Source organism: Eptesicus fuscus, chromosome 22 (assembly GCF_027574615.1).
Source record: "Eptesicus fuscus isolate TK198812 chromosome 22, DD_ASM_mEF_20220401, whole genome shotgun sequence".
Classification (NCBI taxonomy): Eukaryota; Metazoa; Chordata; class Mammalia; order Chiroptera; family Vespertilionidae; genus Eptesicus; species Eptesicus fuscus.
Genome location: NC_072494.1, coordinates 6812946 through 6833070, shown reverse-complemented (window position 1 = coordinate 6833070; position 20125 = coordinate 6812946). Strand labels below are relative to the sequence as shown.

The 20125-nt window shown below is 45.3% G+C and overlaps 1 protein-coding gene across 1 annotated transcript; it reads right to left on the bottom strand.

Annotated features, from left to right (window-relative positions):
• Positions 1-2593: 2593 nt before the first annotated feature.
• CD53 (CD53 molecule) lies at positions 2594-19893 on the bottom strand. The gene is made up of 8 exons (XM_008147145.3): positions 19773-19893; positions 11123-11202; positions 10075-10263; positions 8553-8627; positions 7909-8004; positions 5908-5988; positions 4756-4839; positions 2594-3407 (listed from the first exon to the last, which is right to left on the bottom strand). Exons 2-8 carry the CDS (start codon positions 11183-11185, stop codon positions 3336-3338), a joined length of 660 nt encoding a protein of 219 aa, XP_008145367.1. The 5' UTR covers positions 11186-11202; positions 19773-19893; the 3' UTR covers positions 2594-3335.
• Between the last annotated feature and the right edge of the window lie 232 nt (positions 19894-20125).

Sequence of the window (20125 nt, the reverse complement as noted above, 5' to 3'; positions counted from 1 at the left end):
AATTTCCTCATATAAATGTTTCTCTTTGTTAATCTCTCTTTAGTTGTATCAAATCTGCTTAACATATTCATTTAAGTTTCAGTTTTCAAAATGTTTAGTCTTTAGTTTCTTCTGTGCACATATTTTAAGGCTGTTCTTTATTTTTGTAAATAGAAAAATATGGCTATTATATTTTGTGGGTCCTTTTCTATCATTTGTTGTTTCACTTGGTTCATAGTGCCTTATTTTCCCATTTTTATTTAAATTTACTAGAGGCCTGATGCACGAAATTTGTGCAAGGGGCTCTGTCTTTGCAGCCCCGGCTTCATCTGGAAGGTCATCCGGAAGGTCATTCGGACAGTCAGTCGTTCCACTGTTCAGCTGTCTGGTCTAATTAGCATATTATGCTTTTATTATTATAGATTGGAGTAACATTGTTTAATAACATTATATAAGTTTCAGTTGAACAACTTTATAATATATCATCTGTATATTACATTGTGTGCTAGTCACCCAAAGTCTAGTCTTCTTTTGTCACCATATGTATTACCTTCTTTATCAACCCCCCCCCCCCACTTTCCCCTATAGTAACCACCATACTGTTGTCTGTGTCTATGAGTTTGTTCATTTGTTGCTTTTTGTTTTATATCTCACACATGGGTAAAATTATGTAGTTCTGATACTTTTTCATATGACTTATTTCACTTAGCATGATACTCTCAAGATCCATCCATGTTGTCACAAATGACAATATTTCATCTTTTTTATGGCTGTGTAGTATTCCATTGTATATATGTACCACATTTTATTTATCCAATCATTGGTCAAATGACACTTAGGTTATTTTCATATCTTGGCTATTGTGAATAATACTGCAATAAATACATAGGGGTACATGAGTGTTTTCAAATTTTTTGGTAGAAACCCAGAAGAGGGATTTCTGGGCATATGGTAACTGTATTCTTAATTTTTTGAGGAACTTCCATATTGTTTTCCATAGAGCCTGTACCAATTTACATTTCTATCAGCAGTGTACGAGGATTCTCTTTACAAAAGATGCTCTGATAAGGAGATAGTATCCAAAATATATGAAGATCTCACACAGCTCAACAACAACAACAAAAAACAAAGAATCTATTTAAAAAAATGAAGAGAGGGCTTGAACAGACACTTTTTCCAAGAAGACATACAGATGACCAACAGACGTATGAAATGACACTCAACTTCACTAGCTATAAGGGGAATGCAAACCAAAACTATAATGAGATACCACCTCATACCTGTTAAAATGGTTATTATCAATAAAACAAGAAGTGACAAATGTTGGAGAGGATGTGGAGAAAAGGGAACCCCCGCATACTACTCATAGTGTCTTATTTTCTCTTGTATTTAGTGAATTTGACTTTGAGTAGTTTAATTTCATTTTTTAATGAAATGAAAAAATTTGCTTTTTGAGGTTTATGGAAACCTGGTATTAAGTTGTTTCCTTCAGAAAATGTGCGACTTTTGTTTCTTTTGCCAGAGCCTGGGATAACTTCTAGTTTAGGGATACTTTAAATGTTTTAGTTTGAGAATTTGAGGATGATGCAGACACTCTACATTTACACTTTACATCAACATGATAACCAGACTATGGATTCAACTTCTTAAGATGTTGCCTTCCTCTGCTAATTTGCCAAGTTTTAAACAAATTTTTATGTAATCTTTGGTGAAAAGGAGTGGTATTTATAGTTCACCCTTACACTAATGTAGAGGCCTTTGGGGTCTCTGACTTAAAAGAGAAGAGATCTCTACTTAAACTCCCCACCTTAAGTGGACACTGAAATTTGCCTCCTGCACTTTATGTGCCATGAGCCATGAAAACTGATACCCAAGTTGACCCAGTTTGGCAAATGCCCTCAAATTTCTTTTACCTCTCTGGTTCACACCATCCGTATGTCTCTGGCTTGTGTATTCCTTATTTTATTTCTAGCACAACAGTGGTCCTCATAAAATGTTTCAAAGCTTAAATCTAGCATTTTAGTTGTTTATAATGGGAAGTTTAGTCTAGTAATATTGTCTGTTGTCTTACCAGAAACAGAATTCCTTTTCTATCTTAATCTATTTGTATGATTTTTGTTATTTTAGGAAATTGTCTATAGCACTTACATTCAAAAAAGTGATTGGCCTAAATTTTAAAAATCATATTCTGTTACAGGCTTTAAAATCTTAATTGTATCTGAGGTCATGGCCCAATTTTTATTTATAGTTAATTTGTATGTTTTTTTTCTCTTTTTTTCTGATTTGATCAGGCCAAAGGTTAAAAGGAAAATATATAGATTATTCAAATAAAATGTGATAAGATCTATAAAGTTTCTGTGAGTGTGCTAGTTATGGAGGTGCACACAGGAGACATTTTGTCAATATTTAAATGGGCACATGTATGTAAAGTTGTCAGCACATTGTCTCATACTTGGAAAGACCTCAGTAGATATTAAACTTTATAGTACTAGAGAAACCTTGGTAGGACTTTGTTATGCAGCAATAGATAAGTAGTATTCCTGGTTTGCTGGCAAGGCAATTGGTCTGATTCATGGAACATGCTTTTAAGATACAGGAATGGGAACATAAGTGATCGAGATCATATGCTATTTTATTTATTAAAGAGTTAAAATAGCGCATTAACAAAACCTTATGTGATGAAAAAAAAATATCAGAACTCTTCTGAATGTGATTATCATCTGAACCACCAGAGATACTGGTCCTGGTGAGTTCTTCCACAGTTACGTAAATAAAAGGCTAAGAGATTGGCTGACGTTGGGATATGAATAACTGCATAGTTTCTTTTGGAAGGACAGAATGAATGAATATGAAATTGAAATGAAACCCCACTGTTTGTGAAGAGAGACTACTCTGTCATTTCCGTAGCCATGGCCCACAGACAATGATCCAGGAAGTCTGGCCCCAGATGTCCCTTCAGCTTGTCTCTTGCTTGACTTTGGAGTGAACTGGGCGTGATTTGGAGATTAGAGACCTGACATTGGGAAGATGCAAAAATTCGAATCCTAGACCCATTCTTTGATCTTGAGCCATTAGCGCCACAGGTACTCTTGGTCTCTCGTGTCTGAAAAATGCTCAGGTATTAGTGTCACCACTTCGAGTGGCATGGCTGCCACCATGAGTGGGTGAATGATATCCTGCTTCCAGAGATGGGAAATGCCTGTCCAACACCCTCTTCTCCGGTTGTGTGAGAAAGGGACCAAAACAGGGAAGAGATGAGAGGGGGACAAAGATGTCAGTCCGGGAGGCCTTCATGCTGTAGGTGGTTTTGGATTTCCAGAGATGAAACAAGTCTTTTCGGCAAAGGCAGTAGCAGGTCACAGCCCTAGGGCCTGGCTGGTTTTATCAATCTGGCAGTTCAGAGTCAGCGCAAAGGACATCCCCAACACCTGAGAAGAGTTGGAAAAATAGGAGATCTTTATAGAAGGAGCCATCTCTCCCACAACCTCTGGCATCAGCCCCAAAGTAAAAGAAAGTATCCGTTATACTGAAACCATCTTTCCTGCTTTCAAATTCCTTCTCAGGTGTTGTCTCCTTTAACTTTAGAATGGCAGTGGGGAGACTAGTGGGCCTGATGCTGGCAAGACATAGGAGTATAGAGTATGGGGACATCTCTTGTCTCTTTAAGTCTTTAAGAAAGCTTAGCCCTAATCAGTTTGGCTCAGTGGATAGAGCGTTGGCCTGCAGACTCAAGAGTCCCAGGTTCGATTCCGGTCAAGGGCATGTACCTTGGTTGTGGGCACATTCCCAGTAGAGGGTGTGCAGGAGGCAGCTGATCGATGTTTCTCTCTCATCGATGTTTCTAACTCTTTCCCTCTCCCTTCCTCTCTGTAAAAAGTCAATAAAATATATTTAAAAAAAAAAAAAAGAAGAAGAAGAAAGCTTAAGAAGCCCTGCTGCTGGAACAGGCATGTTCTGCACAAGTCAACGCTTCATGCAATGAGTCATTTCTCCCTATGCTCTAATCCTCCTTGGTTTCCAAGCAGAGAAAATTGATTTTTCTCTGAGCTCCTTGATTAAGTCTTAGCATACCCAAAACACTGGGGTATAAAAATGGTAGAAATATCACATAACATAAAAGAAGATAAAACTATCCCCAGTTGATTCCTGACTAGTCAAACTAAGCAGAGAAATAACCAAGAAATCCTATCTAATAAAAGGGTAATGTGAAAATTAACCATCACTCTGTCACAAAGATGGCGGTGCCCATAACCACAAGATGGCGGCACCCAGTCCTCTCAGCCCTGCAGGAGTACCCTAGTCCTGGGGAGCGGCTGCTGAGAGCGGGCAGTGTGAATGGCCTGGCAGAATGCTGTGGATGGGCCTCTGGCCAGGCCAGGGCGTGGAACGCTTGGGTCTTCGCCCTGGCGACGAGGCAAGTGTTCCATGCCTGGCCACAGAGAGCCTCTGGGCAGCGGGCGTGGAGTGGCCAGGCCCTGCAGAGAGCTACTGGCACATGGATTCATGCGCAGGGCTACTAGTTAATTATAATTTTCATCACCAATTCCTGATTAGCATATAAAGCCAATTTTTTCAAGTCTATCACAAACGTTCCTCTTAAGGATAAGTTGACCAGATAGCTCTTATAGCATATTTTCTGTCTGCTTGAAATTGCTAATAACATTATTTGCTATTTGACTTGTGGAGCTCACATTTATTGAGCACATACTATGTAGCTAGTACTGTTCAAAACTTTATAACTCATTTAATAAAATAGTCCTATGGTTAAGCTCTTACCTGGATCACACATACACAGATAGTGATGATGCCGATATACAGGAAGTTGGACTGAAACCACGATTTTGCTTTTATGTAGCAACCCTAGAAAAAATTACAAGTACAAATGATACCACTATATTATTTGACTTTATCAAGGGGTTTATTTGGGAAGATAGTTTGTCTTTTGCTTTATGCCAAGAGACTTAAGCCAGGTGTTATATATTTTTTCTTTATATATACAAATACAGTCATAAACTAGAGAATATTAAGGACTTTTTTGGTGGTGTTATTACAATGATACCTTAAGTAGAAGTCTTAAATTCTCACATGTGAGTTCAACTAACTCCTGAAAGGTATGTCAGCAACAGATGTCCTTGTGTTCTTTGAACATTTACTGCTGACTTGGAGTTAACACACGGAAATGTAGGCAATGCGATGCTAGGATTGGTTGTGTTTCAGCTTTTGCTTCAAAAGCCAGTAAACCTATCAGGGTCCTACCAAGCTCCAGGGCAGGTGCTGGTTGGTAGGTGTCCCAGTCTTTCTTCAGACACCTAAAAAATTCCAGAGATTTCCAAACAACCCCAAGAGTGGGTAACATGGGGTAACAGGACCTTAAGGACTCGGTTGAGTTGGAAGATGATTCTGGCTGCTTCTCTGGGCCTAGTCTGGAGGTCCGAATTAAGTGGGCAGGTTGTTTCAACAGTTGCGCCAACTCTGTCTTCCCCCAACTCCGGACTCCTTCCCTTATGATTCATTTCACTAAGGGGCTGGATGCTGCCATCTCCAAGGAAGGAGAGCAGAGAAACTGGTGGAGGGAGGAGCTTTTCTACCCCAACCTTACAGATTTCACTTTCAACCGTAAGGAGACGTACTTCTTGCTCAAGAGAAATCTAGACATAATCCTCTGCCACTAGCACATACATTTTGCCCTCTAACGTAATAGTGCAGGGCAGCACGCTTCTTAATGATGTCTCTAGTCTGAATGAGTTTGTTTTTTTGTTGTTGTTTGTTTTCTGATTTGTCTAGTTACCTCGGTTGTCTCCCTGGTCTCTATTTTGTTCAAGGTTCCCTGTTTCTGGCTGGGAGGACTAGGTCCTATATGACTGGAGTTTCTAAGGTAATTAAACATTCTAGTAAAGAGGCAATAACAGAAAAGTTGCCCCAAATTACCTTAACTTGTGGATCTTTAGGGCAAGTAGCTGGTGGGCCGCTGGTCCAATCACTTGTGCCATTTACACCACAACAGTGCAGCTGAAAACAAAGATATGATTGTTAGAAAGTCAACAAAATGGAAACGAATGTGGGCCTTGGAGAAAAGTGGGCCCTTCATATCTGACCGCAGAGCAGAGAATCCAGAATTGGCCTGACTACTACAGCTCCTGAGACAAAATGCTTTCAAGTCCATTATACCATTTCAGTCACATAGACTCCTTGAAGTTGAGAGGGCACGTTTACAGATCAAAAATTAGACACACAGGGGACTCTGTAATGGAGGGATCAGGCTGATCTACCTACACCCACCAACCTGACTTGAGATCACAGAAAGTAAGGCAGTCAGACATTGGAAGCAATGAAGATGTCCTTTAGTAGGGGAATGGATAAATAAGCTGTGCTATATCCAGACAATGGAATAATATTCGGCACTAAAAAGAAATGAACTATCAAGCCATGGAAAGACATGGAGGACCCTGAAATGCATGTTACTAAGTGAAAGAAGCCAATTTGAAAATACTGTCTACTGTATGATTCCAACTCTATGACATTCTGGAAAAGGCCAAACTATGGAGACAGTAAAAAGATCAGTGGTTGCCAAGGATGGGAGGAGGGCGGGTGGGGAATGTGCAGCCTGTGGGCCATATAAAGCCCATGAAATCATGTGGTCTGGCCCTGCCAGGCATTAGGGATGAGTTAATGAAATGTTTGACCACATATAGCAGGCTAATTTTTAAGTTGATAATTTTGTATGGCACATGAATGATGTTATAAATATCCAATGGCCCGTGGCATAAAAAAAGGTTCCTCACCCCGGAGTAGGAAGAGAGATAAACAGGTGGAGCACAGAGGATTTTCAGTGAAATTACTCTGTATGATACTAGAATGATGGATATGTGTCATACATTTGTCCATACCCATCGAACATACAAGACAGAGTGAACTCTAATGTAAACTATGGACTATGGGTGACAGTGATGTGTAAATGTATATGGGAAATCTCTGTACCTCTCTCTATTCTGTTTTTACCTAAAACTGCTCTAAAAAATTAAGTTCTTAAAAAAGAGACTATTATCTTTATATTGAGTGGGTAATATGATGTAACATCTAGTATTTGCTTTAATATATTCTAGCAAAAAAAAAAAAAAAAGCAGGGGGGATTAGCTGAGACAGTGGCAAAACATTAACTATTGAAGCTGGGTGATATGGACCCAGAGACCCATTTTGCTATTATTCCGTGTATTTTTAGATATGCCAGAAAACTCTCTAATAAAGAGACTTCTAAAGCAAATTGAAAAATAAAGAACTGGGGACTCAGAGAGGTTAAGTGACTTCCTCAAAGTCACCCAAACCTGGTCTGAGCAGGCACAGCAGGGCCACGGCCCCATGTGGCCAAGTGGTGTTGTCTGAGACACAGACTATGCCAGTGCCAGGCTGGCTCCCTCACCCTGCTTTGTCCCCCAACATACCAAGGCAGGGATGCAGAGTTAATGTGGGTATTTGTGGATGGGGAGGGGGAATGAAGAATGGCATGCTAATGGGGTAGGTATCAAGCAGGATTTGGGCTACTTAGGAATTTAAAAGAGATTTCTTGTATTATATCATTTCTGTTTTCAGGGAAATTTTGGAGAAGGTGCAAACTAATCTAGTATGACATGTTTTGGTCTTCCTTAGTAGGACTTAAACCAGGAGCCTATCTGAGTGGTGGAGGATGAGAGAGAGACTGTAGACAACCCGATTAACCTTCTTTATGTTATGACCCACAACATAAATAAGATTACCCAAATGACTTAAGGAAGAACCAAGGTGATTCTTGGCAAGCATATTCTGGACCTGACCCAGGGGCAATGGACCATAGATTCTGAAACTCCCAGGGAAGGAAGTGCCTTTTAGCCTCCAGGGTCCGAGGTTAGAGAATGAAGTCAGGGTTGAGCTGGGGCGGGGCCCATCCGCACTCACAAACTTCTGGATGGAGTCCCACGCCGCCTTGGTGCTGTTGTCCGAGTGATATCGCTGGATGCTGTCAGTCAGGCCCTCCCGCACCGACTCGCCCAGCTGCACAGGGAACATGCCCGCAGGGAGACAGTGTAAAAAGCAGGTGAATTTCTAGGACAGTTGAGCAGTCCCATTTGCCCCTCCCTTCCAAATGGTCTCCTCAGAGCTAAGGAAGGGAGGGGAGAGGTCCTGGATTTTTTTTTTTTTTTTTTTGCATGGGAAGGAGTGCTGAGGGTGAGACGGCACTGAAGGAGGAAGCACACAGCGGTCACGTGTGCTTCCAGAACTCTGGGTTTTAAAGGAGGAAAGGGCCAGTCAGAGCCGTGGCTCTCAGGCACCATTCCGTATTGCCAACGCATGGAGAAAAGCAGGCAGGAGCAAGATAGACTTGCTTTCACTCTTCTTCCTTCTTATCCTTCAAAGACCCACACAAACGCAATATCCTTCATGAATGTTTTTATCTTCCCAATTATGATTAATCCCTTTCCTCCATCCTCCCACTTTGCTTCTACCTCTAATGGTAGAACTTCTTTCGTGCCAACTTCTTCTCCACCGCCCGCTCCCCATTCTCTGCAATAGGACAAGGAGCTGTGCCCTGTGTAACTTACCTTCTGTTCATACGCGAAGAGCAGGATGGCCAAGGTCACCTCAGCAAGGAGGATGATCAACAGCAGGACAAAGAACTGGGGAGAAGCAGAGACACGCTCACAGCACAGATCCCAGTTCTCCCCCTGTTCCCACGGCATCCTGGGAGCATCCAGTCACGTCTCCGCACATGTGCAGGAGGTTCTTGTTCCTGCCTGTTGGGCCTTCACAAGCCCCCTCTTGTCTTGTGAGGAATATGTATTCTTTTCCTGCAACTAGATTCCAAGACTCTAGAGGGCAGGTCAGCTGTCTTCTTTGTTGTTCCTGTCCCAGGTGTGTATTGAGCTCCAGGTGCATAATGTATATATGCAATACCATTTGTCAAATCAATGAAACCATTTTGGCCAAACATTGTCTTTAGAGTTTGGGGCCTGGTCCTTTCTGCAAGAGCAGGGCTATTTGTATAGATGGGGAGAATATGAATTAGAACCTGTAATCCCCGGTTCTAATTCATATTTATCTCCAACTTTAGATGCCGATTCCCTTTGTGTTAACCACATCCACACTTTCACTTATTCTCTTTCCTTTACCTTTTTACCCCAACATGAATTCTGACTACTTAAAACCTTTCCGCATGCCTGTTATGTTCCACCTTTCGCCATTAGTCTGGGAACTACCTGAGAACTGGGACTTTAAAAAAAAAAAAAAAAATATAATAAAAATATATATATATATATATATATATTATTGATTTCAGAGAGGAAGGGAGAAGGGGAGAGAGATAGAAACATCAATGATGAGAGCTTGTACACCCCCTACTGCGGACCAAGCCCGAAACCCAGGCATGTGCCCTTGGCCAGAATCGAACCTGGGACCCTTCAGTCTGCAGGCTGATGCTCTATCCACTAAGCCAAGCCAGCTAGAGCAGAGAACTGGGACTTTCTTATTCTATCTCTGGACTCCAGTTTCAGAGATGACCCATAACGGAAAGAAGATTAACCAGATGACTTTAAGAAGAACCAAGTGATCCTTCTTTAAGCGATTGGGAACCATACCAAGCTCTGATCTGGGCACACAAGAGAAACAAGGAGCTCCTCTTTCCAAGAGCTTAGAGGCTAGACCTAAGCTTAAAGGTGCTCCTCTGGGTAGTTAGCAGACCAGGGACAACTGAGAGCTCTGCTATCCCTCACGTTAGACCTCAGTGGCTGCAGCCTAGGCCCTCGCCTAAACCAGGCCACTCCCACTGTGGCGTACCTTGTGCAGACAGGAGATGGGGAAGCACCGCTGCCCTTTTAGGAGGGTCACAGCACTCAGAAGAATCTAGTGACTAGGTTTTCCATTAGTCAGTGACTCCGAAATACAGACTCATGCCAGGAGGATTTAGGCAGAGGCCAATCTTATGTTTCTGAGGTGCCAATCTCCCGCCCCTCTGATTTCCCTGTGCCCATAGGTGAGCTGCCAAAAAACATCTTGCTTGGGCCTTAAGTCATGCTGTCCCCACCCCCACCCCCACTTAGGGCACCACATCTCCTGCGAGAGACTCACCGACATAAGCAGGCACTTGTTCTCCTTGATGGAGCCCATGCACCCCAGGAAAGCAACCACCATGATGATGGAGCCCACGATGACAAGCACGTTGCCCAGCGTGAGGGAGGGGAGGTTGTGGAAGAGGGCCCCGAAGTTGTTGTGGACCAGGAAGTATATCCCAAAGCCCAGAATGCAGCAGCCGCAGAACTGAAAGGAAGAATCCCACAACATTCTGAGATAGAACATGGTCCTTGGGGATCTCCTCAGAGTCTCATTTACTTGAGATTAGAATCGCCTCTTTCCATTGGCTTCATCAGGACTCTGATGAACAACCTCTTTCCCCAGCTTTCCCCTAGAAAAGGGGTGGTCCCAGCTTCCTCCTGTCATGTCCCACTCATGCCTCATCCTACCCATACCAGATACCAGGGGAAGCTCACTCCTGTGAGTAGCACAGTATTTTCACGCTTCAGATTCCTACTCCTTGCCCCTCAATGGTTACACATGGTCTTCCCTTTGGAAACCACAACCATGTCGAGTGGAGGCCCTGTTTCAGGAGTTCATCTTGCAAGGCAGAACACTGGAGAAGCCAACTTCTAAGAATGTTCTCATAGAAACATGAGTACGAACTCATCTGAAATGCATTTGCTAAATTTGGTACAGTGAAACCTCCCCAGAAAAGGTGGCTTTCCTTTCCAACAGCTCTTCTAAGATGTCTAGGGGGCATAGAACATCTAGGGAAAAAGAGGCACGCAATACACAGTGTAGAGTCTCTGGTTTCTCACACATAGATGTCAGCAGTGAGTTGTAATAACCTAAAGTCCCCAGAGAAACAGCATCCTCTTCCTAAAGAACTGCATTGATACCTCTCAATGTTGCAGGGTTATTCTGTGTGCAGGATGCTGAGCGGGGAGAAAAGTATCATTCCCTTCTTCTCAGGCTAAGTAGACTGCACATGATCCAGGCATGCATGAATTCCCTCTACATAACGCCCTTCAGCAGAGGAGAGAGAAATAGAGCACACCTTGGGGGAGGAGAGCTCAGCCATGCTCAGAAGAGACTCACTTACCCAAAAGAGCAAGTTGAAGAAAAACAGGACATACTTCAGCAATTTCAAGCTACTCATGCCCATCCTGGGATATTCTTGCACTAAAAAGTGGAAGGAAATAAAGACAATGTAAGTGACCTGGTTCTGCAAGTTGATTCTAAAGTGGCACAAATACTCAGTTCAAGGATCTCTGGCATTTACCTTGGGTTTGAGCTGTGACTCTTCTCCGGGAAGTTTCCCCAAACTTCCTGCTCTCCTAGTCTCTGAACTGAGGTACCAATTGGCTCATCTCAGACACTCACTTTTGCTTCAATGCATGAAGCCAAGGATCTTAACATTGAACTAAGCACTGAAGGAGTAAGCAATAGAGCCAGGAGGGCAAGTCACGGGAACACACACTGAGCCAGTGCTCAGCGACTAGTGCCTGGGTGCTTACTCCAGAAGGCGGCCCCGAGGTCAGGGTGAGGCTGGTCAATTAGCTGTGGACATGGCTGGTGCCTTGATCAACCAGTCCCTTAGGTGCCCTGAGACGCACCTATACACTACATGTAGTCTACATACCTCTTCACATGGAAGTGGGGGAACATACTTATCCCTCATTTATTCTTTTACTAAAGACATTGATGGTGTTTTTTGTTCTAAGATGCTGTGGGAGAAGCAACTGTAACCAAGCAGTAGCTACCCTTCAGGAGCTGTCAATCTTACAGCAGAGCTAAAACTGGCCAACAACTGTCCAGTGGAACAATGAAAGAAGACAGCAATGGAAACTTGAACTTTTTTTAAAAAAATGTCTTTTTATTGATTTCAGAGAAGAAGGGTGAGAGAGAGCTTGCTACCGGGTCCCAGCAGGGAATTGAACCATGACCTCCTGGTTCATAGGTCAACGTTCAACCACTGAGTCATGCTGGCCAGGCGAAACTTGAACTTTTAAAAAATAGATGTCTGGTTTTTTTGTTTTTTTTTCTTGATGAGGTCATAAGTGTGCAAAGTCTGGTCCTCAATTCTAGAGATCCAGATACACAATTTTTAATTTCTCTCAGTGGTATGGGGTTCATAGAGTGATTCGTATTGTAAAACTACACATGAGACTAATATAGAAAACAATGTAAATTTTTTTGACATTAGAACTATGCCTTTTCTAGCACACATATTGCTTGTACAATTCATTGTACCCTCTTTGCAGTGTCAAGGTGCCCAGAATGCTGATGGTCTTGAGGCTCATCAGATGGTTCTTCCAGGCTGTGGATGAGCTACTTCTGTTCCACCGTAGAGTAATCCTCTCCATTGAAAAGATCAAATTCTATTTCATACTGTTTTCCTTTTTCTTTACTTTGTCCTCTTTTTATTTCCTTCTTGTCTTGACCCTCAAAATTATTCTTAGTTCATCACCGTTACTTTAATCAAGTTAAAATAAAGCTAATTAGATTATGAGGGTGTTTGGATATACAGTAGTTCCCCTTACCCTCAGGGGATATGTTCCGAGAATCCCAGTGGATACCTGAAATCCCAGATTGTACTGAACTTCATATATACTATGTTTTTTTCTATACATACATATCTATGATGAAGTTTAATTTAAAATTAAGCACAGTAAGAGACTAACAACGATAAAATAATAAAATAGGACAATTATAACAACATATTGTAACAAAGGTTATGTTAAAGTGGTCTCTCTCTGAAAATGCCTGAATCGTACTGTATTCATCCTTCTTCTCGTGACGATATGAGATGATACAATGCCTATGTGCGGAGAGGAAGTTAAGTCACCCTAACATTACGTACATCATGTGACATAATGTTAGGGTGACTTAAACACAAGCACTTCCATATTGTGGCAGTCGATCTGATAATTGAGATGTCTACCGAGAGACTAATGAGCAGGTAGCATATACAGTGTGAATACACTGGACAAAGGGATGAGTCATGTCCCAGGCAGAGAGAGGGGGATGCTACCAGAATAGCGTGCATTGAAAAACTCACGAATTATTTATTTCTGGAATTTTCCATTTAATATGTCCAGACTGTGGTTGACCATAGGTAGCTGAAACCATGGCAAGCGAAACTCACCTAAAACAACGAAAGAAGGTACAAAATATACAATGACTGCATGCAAGACACCTGCCATCAGACAACCCCTCAAAACTCAACGGCAAGAAAGCCAACAACGCCATTTAAAAATGGGCAAAAGAGCTGAACAGACACTTCACCAAAGGTACGCAGATGGCAAGTAAGTAAATGACAAAGTACTCCACTCAGCAGTCATTCAGGAAATGTAAATTAAAACCACAATGAGGTACCAGGACCCACCTCCTAGAATGACTAAAAGGAGAGAAAAGAAAAACAGCCGAGCATACCACGTGTGGATGAGGATGTGGTGGAGCTGGGACTCACGCGCTGTGGGTGAGAATGGAAAAGGGTACACCCACTTTGAAAAACCGTTGGCCAGCTTAGTAAAAAGTGAAAGGTAACTCTTAGCACATGATCTAGCCATCCTACTCAAGGTCTTTACCCGATAGAAATGAAAACGTATGTCCATACAAAGACTTGTATAGAAATGTTTATAGCAGCTTTATTTGTAGGATCCCAAATCTGGAAACAACGCGAAGGTCCATCAGTAGGTGAGGGGACAAATAAACCGTGGTACAGCTGTATAATGGTAAACTACTCGGGAATAAGAAAGAATGAACCGCCGACACATGCTACCGCATAGATCCGCGGTCGGCAAACTGCGGCTCGCAAGCCTACATGCGGCTCTTTGGCCCCTTGAGTGTGGCTCTTCCACAAAATACCACGGCCTGGGCCAGTCTATTTTGAAGAAGTGCGTTAGAAGAAGTTTACGTTTAAAAAATTTGGCTCTCAAAAGAAATGTCAATCGTTGTACTGTTGATACTTGGCTCTGTTGACTAATGAGTTTGCCGACCACTGGCATAGATGAACTCAAAAATAATTATGGTGAGTGAAAGAAGCTCGACATAAAAAATACATACTCTGTGATTCCAATTACATGACATTTTAGAAAATGAAAGCTAACCTATAGCAACAAAGAGCAGATAAATAATTGCTTGGGAGGTGGAGGTAAAGAAGAGTGGGGAGGGGTAAGCAGAGGGGGAGTAAGAAGGGCAAGAGAAAGGGTTACAAAAGACCACACATATTCCTTGGGGAGGGATGCATGTTATCTTGACTGTAGGAACGGTTTTAGCACATATACATACGTCAAAGGCCCTTCCTACGGTGCACCTGCCCATCTCTCCAAACTTGTGGCAACAGTCCCTGTCTTATACTTTCAAATTCAACAAGTGACATTGACTATTTGTCACTACCCCTCCTTCCTCAGCTTTGCTCACGTGGTTTCCTGGAATTGCCCCCTTCTCTCTCTCTCTCTGACCCCTCAATTAGATTAGCAGTTAATCACCCTGAGACTCAGGTCAAGTGCTGTCACTTTCCCAGGAAGCCTTCTCCGATTCTGCCTGATTCTTTGTGCCCAACCCCCACTCCCACAGGGAGTGCCTGTTAGAGAGTAGGAATTTTTGAGCAGGCTTTCAGAGAGGCCGTGGACTATGCCCCAGATAGAGTTGTCGGTGCTGACACCAGGCCAGGCCTTGAGATATGGTCTCATGGCCCCTTCCCAGCACGTAGCCTTCTTTCATAGAACACTGTCAGCTTTCTGAAGAACAGGATGACCCTGTGAATAACATGGTCATCATTGGCATGATCCTGACGTTGCTTGGGAAAAACTGTTTTGTCTTGGGTTACTTGTTCTGCAAAAACCGGATGTGGTTAATGTGCTTAAAAGTGGTCCTACACAAAGGGTCGCTGCTGCTCTCTGGTCTCCCAGCGTGGAGAATGGCAGAGCAGTCGCCGAGTCTCGCGGCCGCCCGGCTAATAAAGGCTCCCTAAATTTTAATTTGATCTGGGCTCCAGTGGTCGTTCACTCGCATCCGCTCCACAACAGTGCCATCACCCTGTGCAGCTCCGTTACTGACCTGAGCATCTACCTTGCTTTGTAATGATCTCTCCCGTCACTAGAATGGGGGATCCTGGAGCGTAGGAGCTAGTTTATTTACGTTCGAACCCTCAAGGCCTAGCACAGAACCTGATTACTCTTAAAAATAACTAAGATTGTTGGATGAACAAATTTTCCTCATTGACCCTAAATAATCCGGTGAGTGGAATGACCATGACATTGCAGCGTCAGGAGCTTTGGCTTGAGATTTATTCTGCGTAATTTCTTACGTAATTTCTTACGTAATTCTATGATGTAAACTAATCTCTTGGGCACAGGCAAATAGCTTACCCAGAAGGAGATGGGGCCAGATGCCCCCTGGAGTCACCTCCTCCCCACCAACCTGGAGTCCTTTGGCAACTGCTTCAGGTCCCTGTCATCGCCTTGTCCACAGAGCACCCACTAAGGAGGTGCCCACAACCCTGGGCCTATCCCCTCTGATTCTTTCCTTCACAGACGGGAAGAAGGACCTCTGCTTTCTCCTCTCTGGTTTTCCCACTTACTCAGACGCACCTGAATGGAAGGAGGAAAGCTGCCCATTTGGTGAAGATCAGCATTGCTGTTACCACCTGCATTGATGACCCCAGCTCTCCTGTTAACCCAGAGACAGGGCCCCTCTCCCCCTGGCCTTTCTTCACTGCGATGGGCCAGTTATTGAGCTCCCACCACTTCACTCCTGCCAACCCCACTGCCTGGAAGACCCCACGCCCTCCACAGTCAAGGTCGCCACACCCAGCCCCATGACCCAGGGCTCTGCAAAGTAATTCTGTGACGTCAGTTTCCAGGAAAGCTCTGCGACTGAACTGCAGCCAGCTGTGGTCACCTCCCACGGCCCAGCGTGGAGGCCACAGAGGAAGTGACCCTTGCTTTCCTGCAAGCAGAGAGCCGGGGCAGGTAGAATCTTGTGGCGTTCTAGCTCAATCTCTCTCTTCTCTCTGACCCATACCTGCTCCATCTAATCTGGTCTTGAGTTTAATCCAGTTTAGCTGTGGCTGAGGTTGGACAGAAGTTTTGAGAAACTATCCGTCCTTGATCTCCAGCCTTATCTGATCTAATCTTAGAGCCCAGTCTTGAGTCACAGCAGGACAGCCGTGGTGTCACACCGACTGTGACATTTGTGAGATGTTAATAGGTGTTCCTCTAACACAAACAAACCATCACTAGGGAGTAGAGGAATCGACCAGTCAAATAATTTTGGAAGTCAATGGGATTAGAAGACTGAGATTCTACCATAGAATCTTCTTTTAGGAGAAAAGACCATGGGAACATTCTTTAATGCCTCTGTTTGCTTGTGGTACAGAGTGAATATGGAGCCATGAGTTCAAATTTACTTGAACACCTTTCAAAAGATGTGAGATGTCAGAATCATTCCTCAACTAGTTCTGAGATGGGAAATGTCAAACAAAAGTTTGACAAATTAAATCTACATTGAAGCCGAAACCGGTTTGGCTCAGTGGATAGAGCGTCGGTCTGCGGACTGGAAGGTCCCAGGTTCGATTCCGGTCAAGGGCATGTACATTGGTTGCGGGCACATCCCCAGGTAGGGGGTGTGCAGGAGGCAGCTGGTCGATGTCTCTCTCTCATCGATGTTTCTAGCTTTCTATCCCTCTCCCTTCCTCTCTGTGAAAAATCAATAAAATATATTAAAAAAATCTACATTGAATATAGGATCTTAAATTATTAAACATATTGATCTCAAATCAGTTGGATTTGTAGTTAAGTTATATTTTTATTTTGCTTATGTTAAAATGCACTGGAAATGCCTTTATGTGAGCAAGGAACGCAGTCCAATGATGCCTATTTAGTGAGAAGCCTATGAGAAAAGGGCATTCCATGGACAATCAGGAAATATTCTAAACAGTTAAGAGGTTTTATGGCTCTGGACAAGTCACCTTAACTGAAAAGTCAGTCGATTGGAATGTCCTAATGGCTAATCTGTGCTGGGCTCTCACGATGAGTTGGGTGCTTTTATTTGAACCTATACCATCTCCAATTTAAGTAACAACATCCTAATAAATACTTGGACTACAACACCCCTATTTTAAATAATTCTAGAAGTGAATCCTTGTGGCATCCTTTCTCTACAACAATTCTTGGCCAGAACAGATGATGTATCGCTGCTGCTGCTGCTTGGGTGGGAAGTCCACGTGTGCTGGTGAAATGGGGAGTGGGGCGAAGCCTTGCCTCTGTATCCGGGCACGGAGACACAAGGCCTCCACTCTGCGCGCTCACCCACTGGTTTGAGACACGCATCGTCTGCCTCTTTCCCACCCTCGCCTGCCGAGCTGCCCCCCCTCGCTCTGCTGCCATCTCTGCTCCTGTGCCCCGGCAGCCACCGGAGGCCGCGCCGCACCGCTGTCTCGTTTCTCTGTGACTTGGCTTCGGCGCTCTGCACCTGCAGTGGCAGCTGGGCCCTGGAGCTTCCCGAGAACAAGTGCCCAGTGTCCAGGCCAGGGTGATGGGCACGCATCACACGCTCACTCGGTATAGGAAGTGCTGTGGACTGAGGAATGTGGGAGCATGAACCAAACCACCGAAACTGAACCAGCACCGCGCTTCCTGGAGCAGAAGCGGAGGGGGAGAGTGGCTGTAACCTCGCACACAGCTCCACCCTTCGCCAACCGCGGCCAAATCTAGGCCGAGGAGGAAAGCACCTGCCTCTTCACCCTCACGTCAGCCCACGTCCCATTCATGCTGCCAGGGCGAGGCCGAGGACGCCTGGCTAGTGACCTTGCCTTCCCCCTAGGGCCTAGGGGTTGGGATGCTAGAATCCAAGTAAGAGAAAGAGATTTCCACTTCCCGTGGCCCCGCAACCATGGCTCGTTACACCCAGCCTGGCTTGCTCTCCTTTCTCGCAAGCCTGGGGCTCACCCGTCTTTGAGCTGCCTGTGCCGGGTTCTGTCTGGAACGCCATTACCCCAGTCTCCGTAGCAGACCCAGACTTCTCTGAAAAGGAACCCAAGCGGACCCTCTCTCCCAGGGAGTCTTGGGCACGCTCCCCCACGCCTGCATTCTGTGCACACCGTCCCACTTATTGTCGGAAAGATCACACCGTGTGGTGTGTGTGTGTGTGTGTGTGTGTGTGTGTGTGTGTGTGTGTTGTATTTGTGTCTGTCCTCCGAGCTAGACTCTACGAACGCCTTGAACTTGAGATCCACACCCGTCAGTTAGCCTTGTCTCCAGCACCGGGCACAATGCCCAGGCCCTGGGAGTGAGGCGAGGAACAGGCCTCGGCCCGAAGTCTGAAGCCTCCTGAGCAGTCAGAGGTCAAACCGGGGACGTAAGAACCGAGGACCACAGTTTGACCTTCCCAGGTGGTGTCTCCTCCTCGGTTCCCAAAGGTGAGGCCTCAGGAGGGGGGAGTTGTGGAGAGAGGGGCTTTGAATCGCTCCCTGGGGGTGTAAAGGCGCCCAGTCCTCCCATTTTAAGGCTAAATATTGTTAACCGGCCCCCACAGGAAACTCCACAGGAAATCAAGTTTTAGCTCAGCCTCTGCGCCAATTCAACCGCAGTTTCAAAACCGGGCAGATTCTGGTGGCGATTGAGAAAGCAAAACTTCTCTGTGTAGCCAGCAGCGAAGATTCTGCTTTTGCTCAACTTGCAAACATCTGGAATGTCTCTTATCTCCTCTGGGCGTTCCTTAAGGGCGGGGCGACTTGCTGGACAAACACCCTCCCACCTTGCCAGGTTCTCCCCGCCTCTCACCCCCTCCAGCATCATCCAAAGCACAGTGCCTGGCCCCAGAGCCTTCCTAACTCCTGATTATTAAGGAACTTGGTTAAACAGTCCAGTCTTTATTTTTAAATTCAACGTTCAATAGCCCCCGAGGTGCTTGGTCAGGTGGGACTCTGCTCTGCCCGCCAGGAGACACTCCTGCAGGGCCTGGAGGAGAGGGCTCTGGTCTAGAGTCCCCCGCGGTGCCCTGACCCCCAGCCGGTATGGTGGTCACATACTGTGCCTTTCTGAGTCCGCGAGACCCCGATCCTTAGTTATGGGGCGTGTCATTGCCACGTCAAGTTCCACCGTTTGGCGCCTGGCAGATGCATTCGTAGTCACGTTTTGTACACCGCGGAGAAGTTTCTGGGGGAACTCTGAGGACCACAGTGCCCTTGCTGCCACTGGAAAACCCCAATCTAAGTGCCCCCGAGGGATGCCACCTTTCACCTGTGAGATACAGGGGCTGAGCTGGGCGCTGGGGTTCGAAGCGGTCCTTCCATTTAGCGGCTCTGAGGCATCACAGCGGGAGCCGCTGACTTGACTTTGGAAATTTCTCCCGCGCAGAAGACCTGCGCTCCCAGCTGCCTTTCCAGACGGCTCTGGCTGTTGGCTCTCTGCTCCCTTGAAAAATCACAAGACCCGTCTCCTAACGACCCAGGAGGTGGCCCCCCGCTTCATCCCGCACATTAGGCCCCAGGCACCAGGAACGCACTGGCCCAAAGCCATGTCAGGTCCTGGGACCCGGGTTCACGAAAAGCCTTTCTGGCCGGTTTGCCTTGGGAGGGTTACAGGATCTTGCTGATCTCTCTACTTCCTGTGCAATATTCGCGAAACAGAAGATTGTAGGGTGACTAGAGTGGTGCCTGGAGGCTCCAGAGAAGATACCTTACCCCATGTGACCTGGCCCAGGCCTCTGCGCTCAAGCGCAGCCTGCAGTGTCCCCACTCTTACCTCCTGCAGGTGCTGTTCCTCCGTCCCTCAGGCAGGATCGATGGTTGTCCTTGAGGTGGCTGCGACCAGGCTGGTGACAAGGATGTCCGGGGCTATTTGAGTAAAAGGAGAAGTGGAGGGGGAATAAATGTCATCACATCGTGAGGACAGGAAGCCCAGAGGAGGCGAGGGAGGAAGTGAGGCGGGCCCGCCCCCTGGAGACTCAGAGAGGCGCTCCTTCCCTGTGGCTTTTCAGAAATCTGCTCCGTGACCCGCCCGGATACCGCCCCGGGCTTTTACGAAACAGGAAAAACGCCAAGACCAGGTTGGTTCAGGCACGAATCCGAGAGCACGGTGGGAGCTTGGATGACGTG

Coding starts and splice junctions, on each gene's coding strand:
- CD53 (XM_008147145.3), bottom strand. CDS start 11,185: ATGGGCATGAGTAGCTTGAAATTGCTGAAGTATGTCCTGTTTTTCTTC. Junction 10,264..11,122: donor TCTTCAACTTGCTCTTTTGG/GTAAGTGAGTCT, acceptor TCTTCCTTTCAG/TTCTGCGGCTGCTGCATTCT. Junction 8,005..8,552: donor TCTTCGCGTATGAACAGAAG/GTAAGTTACACA, acceptor TTCCCTGTGCAG/CTGGGCGAGTCGGTGCGGGA.